Source organism: Rhynchophorus ferrugineus, unplaced genomic scaffold (genome assembly GCF_030347505.1).
Source record: "Rhynchophorus ferrugineus isolate W39M unplaced genomic scaffold, kcgeb_rfMv2 rfM4, whole genome shotgun sequence".
Lineage (NCBI taxonomy): Eukaryota > Metazoa > Arthropoda > Insecta > Coleoptera > Curculionidae > Rhynchophorus > Rhynchophorus ferrugineus.
This window is the reverse complement of record NW_027472583.1, coordinates 60,855,820-60,861,819: the sequence shown is the minus strand read 5'-3', so window position 1 is coordinate 60,861,819 and position 6,000 is coordinate 60,855,820. Positions and strand designations below refer to the sequence as shown.

The window sequence follows — 6,000 nt, the reverse complement described above, 5'->3', positions numbered from 1 at the left end:
TTTGAAAGCGGCGTTGCCAAATGCGTATAAATTTCTTTAAAAAATTATAAACTGGCAAATGTAAGTCAAAAGTCAAAATTGATATGGGCTATTTTATTAAACGGTCTTTTAAATACAATATTCAGAGTAATTTTTGGTCTTCAATAATTTTATGAGGACGAAAAAGTCTATGGAGTGTTTTCAGATGAGAGATAAATGTTTTTGGCATATTATAGTTTATTTTCTAGCAATAAAATAAGATACATTATTCGATAGAATGTTTGTCACGCGGCTGCCATTACGATTTTTATCATGTTTTGCTTTGAAATAAATTTTGTGTCTACCTACGACTGTAGAAGTTGTTTATTCCATTTAATACTATGTTTAATAATGTGTCACCCTGTATAGTTATTTATATATTATTAGTCTCGCAGGATATTTTCTTCTCTAAGACTCCTCTGTGAGTCTGAAAGCGAAAAAGCATTACAATTAAATCTTATCTTATAATTTTTCTGTATATTTTCGAGATTTGGATAGTTATAGTTTGAAAAAATGGACCTTTTTGGGAAGAAGGCGCAGTGAACATTTTTGAAAAATAAATGCTTATGTATTGGTGATGGTGATATAAAATATTTTTGGAATAAGTATAGGATAAAATATGAATAAATTAACAGAATATTAACAAATTTATTAATTAATTAAAATGATTTAGAGCTTTCTCTGCTTTAAGCTAAAGTGAATATAAATAAGCTATAAGAAAAGTGAATATGAACTTGATGAATAAGATAATGCAGCTATTTTTGAATATCAGTTATTCGTTATATCATTTAATCAGATATAAATTTAAAAATATGATAAAAACTACATTTTATTCATTATTAAAAAAAATAGTACAATGTAAAATAGCAATGAGAAAAGCTCTTGATTAGTTTGGGCAAATTCCACTCGTTTGAAAATCATTACAGTGGCAATAATGCAATATTCTTATAGTTATGTATCTATTCAAAGTTTTTTTGTACATACGTCATCAAGATATTATATATTTCTGCGGCAATTTTTACATTTGTTTCAGAATCAGACAATATTTTCCTTACCATTTTATTCCAGTTAAAAAGACACAATGCTGTCTGATTAGTTCGAACATGTAACCGAACCAGCCTGTCAAAGTCGTCCGGGTGTGAAACGTATGCAAAATTCTTGAAAGCAATAGTGGTATAACTCTAACCTATAAACTATTTTGCCTGTATAATTAAATATAGTTTTTAGATCTACTATAATGTTAAAATAAATTATATTTGATCACATTTTTATTCAATTATTTTATTTATATTGTAATTTTGTTGTATGTCTCAAAGCTAAACTGAACTAAAAATCAGATTTGACGCGGCAACATTCCGACGTTTTGATGTCACAAATTTAAATGACGTATGTACAAAATAACATTGAACAGACTATATGACACATATTCCTCCAGTTACAGACATTGGATTTGATTCACACTTGTTGGTGGATGTCAAATATCATTAAATGTTCAAGATATTTATAGGTCTTAGCTTAATTAGGATAAAATGTACGTAGAAATATTTTTAAAAATCTTCAAAAATAATAAGAACAAAACCTTTTAAGCTTATAATCTCTAGCATCATCAAATTCAGAGTGATGAGTCGACAGTTTCCGATTGAGAGCCCGATCAGATCCGAATCACCGGACACCGATGACTTTCAACGTTCGCTCGCGCGGCCGGCGTTCGTTTGTTGTTATTTATTTGATTTCTTTGGCATCTAGATCTCACAAATATCACCGGGTTCTCGGTTTCTAGCCGACGTACGGCCGGTACAGTTGCTCCGGGGTGCCTTCCGGGTGCCGTTTGGTTTCCGTTATGGGCGCGGCGTCCAAGATGGACGCCGAGCTGTCGGAACTCTCCGGGTTGGATATGGAGGAGCTTGCCTTGAAGCTGCCCGACGTAGCGTTCAGCGTCTTATTGGTGTCGACTTCCTTGGCTAGTTTTGCTTCCTGCTGTGCCTTTTTGCTGCGTTTCCATTTCATTCGTCTGTTTTGGAACCAGATTTTCACCTGAAAAGGAAAATTCAATTAGTTGAATGTGTTATCGGATGTTATAACAGGTCAATTGAAAAGTCCCTGGCATGAAGCATAGATGGCTCTACTAGAATTAAATCCATATATTTTTTAGTTAGCACTAACCCTCAAAAGATGCGCGTATAAATTTTACAGCTGTCGGATCATTAGTTTGTGAATTATAGCATTTTGATTGAAGCAACTTTTGTTATTGCGAAAAAAACGGATAAAAAGGAATTTTGCGTATTGGTAAAATATTGCTTTTGAAAGGAAAAATACAGTTGAAGCAAAAACTTGGCTTGATGCCGAGTTTTCGGATGCTACCCTAGGAAAATCAACCATCAAGGATTGGTATGCTGTGTTTAGACGTGGTGAAATGAGCACCGAAGACGGTGAACACAATGGGCGCCCGACGAAAAAATTATACAAATCCACAAAATGATTTTGAATGACCGTAAATTGAAATTGAATAAAATAGCAGACACTCTAAAGATATCAACTGAACGTGTACATCATATCATTTATGAATATTTGGGTATGAGAAAGCTCTGTGCAAAGTGGGTGCCGCGCGACCTCACTTTTGACCAAAAACAAGGACTAGTTGATGATTCGGAGCAGTGTTTGAAGATGATCAAGCGTAATAAATCCGAGTTTTTGCATCGATATGTGACAATAGGTGCAATATGGCTCCATCATTTCACCCTGAAGTCCATCCGCGTGGACTGCATACCATGAACCCGCTCCAAAGCGTGGGAAAACGCAACAGTCAGCTGGCAAGCTGATGTCGTCTGTATTTTGGGATGCGCATGGAATATTTTTCATTGACTACCTTGAAAAAGGAAGGACCATCAACACCGATTATTATATAGCGTTATGGGACCGTTTGAAGGACGAAATCGCCGAAAAACGGCCGCATTTGAAGAAAAAGAAAGTGCTGCTTCACCAAGACAATGCACCGTGTCACAACTCAGTGAAAACGATGGCAAAAATCCATGAATTGAGCTTCGAATTGCTTCCTCATCCACCGTATTCTCCAAATCTGAACCCCAGCGACTATTTCCTGTTCCTAGATCTCAAAAGAATGCTCGCAGGGAAAAAATTTTCGTCGAATGAAGAGGTGATCTCTAAAATTGAGGCCAATTTTGAAGCAAAGGACAAATCGTACTACAAAAATGGTGACTTCTGGATACCACCATAGCAGGACACGGCTCGAAAGAATCAAACAATCTGATCTCGTGTAGTGTTGTATAGTTGAGTTGTAGTTAAAAGTTGGAACAAAGCCACCTATGATTAAATCACCAGATCACCCCTAAAGTTATAATTCGCATTTACTCATTATAATCCCGTCTGTTTGCTGATCTGTTACAAAAACACCGCGTCACATTACGGACCGTCGTTAACAAGAGCCATTCTCACCTTTCCTATTCGGAAAAAATAATCACCGAAAAAACAACGGGGAAAAAATGACGGAACCCCCGATGACGAAACGTTCGGGCCGCATTCCGACCGTTTAATCATACCCAATCCGGTGAAATATCGTCTCGTCTGTCGCCCATGTTTGATTTTGTCCTTAACGCGCCGCCATAACTCTTAGATGCAAGGAAACAGTTTTTGGACAGCTTAGGCAACCAGCAAAACGGCAAACAATTTTTTTCACATCCCTACCCCCCATGACTGATCGGTATCTCGCCCCCTTCGCTCCCCCTCCCCCTCTCCAGGCTTCTGTTTGTTTTTCTCGATGTTCATGAGACCCTTCCATCGTCATCTCGCCAGTTCTTCTGGCCATTGTCGGGGGAGAGACGGGAGAAAAATGTTCATCGTTCTTGTACACTATCGATAACCTGGTGGGCGATTTGTTAGACGCGTCGGGCTTATGGGACAACGTCGGGTGAGTTATGGTATCCGATTTTTCCCGCTCGGTTAAGAGAGGAAATATGGCTTTGTGTTCGATACGTGTAGCCTGGTCAAGTAGGCCGGATTTGGTGTTTATTTTTTTTTAAATCTCGATGGAAACAGAGTTGATATATCTGTAAATTATTCGTGTCATAACAATTTTTTATTTTAGTGTTTTTTTTTTCAATATAGGTGCTTTAGTCATAACTACCAAAGTAAATAGAAATATCCTGGAAGATTCTATAGTCCATCCAAAGTAGCAGTGAACTTATGTCATAACAATTTTTATTTTAGTGTTTTTTTTTCAATATAGGTGCTTTAGTCATAACTACCAAAGTAAATAGAAATATCCCGGAAGATTCTATAGTCCATCCAAAGTAGCAGTGAACTTACGTCATCAAGACGTATAATGTTGTAAATTTGTATTAATACCGGACAATATTTTTCCTCTCATTTTATTCCAGTTAGGACGCCTCACAACCTTTTCACCGGGTATGGCATTTGGGATTAATATACAAAATGAGCAAATTGCTACCGCGGAATTACTGTTGACTGCTGGAACCATATCTTTTCAAGAGAAACTTTAGAGTATCGTATGAAGGGACATTCTCAACACTTAAACATATTTCGGTTGGAGTTCCATAGGGTAGTGTCTTGGGATCACTCCTCTATCTGCTCCATACTGCTGATATCCCAACAACAAAAGAAACAGTACTTGGAAAATTTGCCGATGACACAGTTATCATGGCGAAAGATGTATCTCTGTTTAAGGCTGTAGAAATGGAATCAGTAGCGATCAACAAAACCTACAAATGGACTTGAAACTGGAAAATACTGTTTAACAATATGTTCATGTAAATTTTGCGTTGGGACGATATGACAGAATCCTAATAATTTTGACGAATGTCCGATTCCTTAAGCAGAATCAACCAAATACCTCGGAATACATCTCGTTGGAGTGTTAAATTGGACGAAAAAATATGAGTTACAAATATGGGGTTGCATTAAGACATCAAACTAATTAATAATCCAACCCACCCAAAACAAAGCTCTACGATTAATTACCAATGCTTATCGCTACGTAACCAACAAAGAGCTGCAAAATGACCTCGAAATCAAAAGAATACACGAAGTGAACCAAGATTTCGCCTTAAACATGAAATAAGGTTGCTAAATCACAGCAAGGTGGAAGCAATACAGTGGATAGTACGCGGGAAATCATAAGATTGAAGCGAATCAAACCACACGAACTTGTTTAGTGTATAAGTGTATTTTTAACTTTAGCGTAAGTAGTTTTAGTTCATTAGTTTTTTTTACATTTAGGAAATACACACTGATGTATTAATCCCGCACTCGTCTTCTTTGTGTATTAATACAAGTACAACAGAACATTAGTAATAAAATAATTGTAAATTATAATTGTACTAAGCATATATAATGTAAGATGTAATTAATAAAAAATATATTCTAGTTAAAAAGAGATACCATGCTGTCTGATAAGTTTGAGTATATAAACGAATCAGCCTGCAAAATAGTTCGGTTGTCAAATATCTTCAAAATTCTTCAAACCATTAGTGATAAGAGGTTATAAGCGGAAATTGGGTCAAAAATATCCTAATCGTCCAATGCCTTTTAAAACTACAATTCGACAGTACGGTACGACAGCAGCCAGGCCTCGTTCTAGAAGACTATGGACATCTTGTAACGCTGAAAATGTGGCTCTGGTGTGCGATAGTGTTGCAGAGTCTCCAGAAACATCAATGCGGAGACGTGGTTCCCAGCTATACATTTCTGCACGCAGTTTAAGGCGAATTTTGAAAACTGATTTGAAAATGTTCTCGTACAAAATTCAACTAGTCCAAAAATAGCTACCGAGAGATCCTGATCAACGAGTTAAGTACAGTAATGCAATCTTAAGGCCGTCTGGTGAAATTGATGATTTTTCGTCTAAATTGATAATGAACGATGAAGCCCATTTTCTTCTCAGTGGCCACGTCAATAAACAGAACAGTCGGTTTTGGGGAACACAGAATCCTCAATTAATTCGTGAAA

General features: G+C 36.5%; 1 protein-coding gene across 1 annotated transcript in view; it reads right to left on the bottom strand.

Annotated features, from left to right (window-relative positions):
- Nucleotides 1-1,335: 1,335 nt before the first annotated feature.
- Nucleotides 1,336-6,000, bottom strand: part of exex (motor neuron and pancreas homeobox extra-extra) — a 69,376-nt gene continuing 64,711 nt past the window's right edge. The window contains exon 3 of the mRNA XM_076401702.1: nucleotides 1,336-2,052. Coding sequence (XP_076257817.1) covers nucleotides 1,795-2,052 — 258 coding nt within the window. The 3' untranslated portion in view covers nucleotides 1,336-1,794. The remainder of the gene's footprint in view (nucleotides 2,053-6,000) is intronic.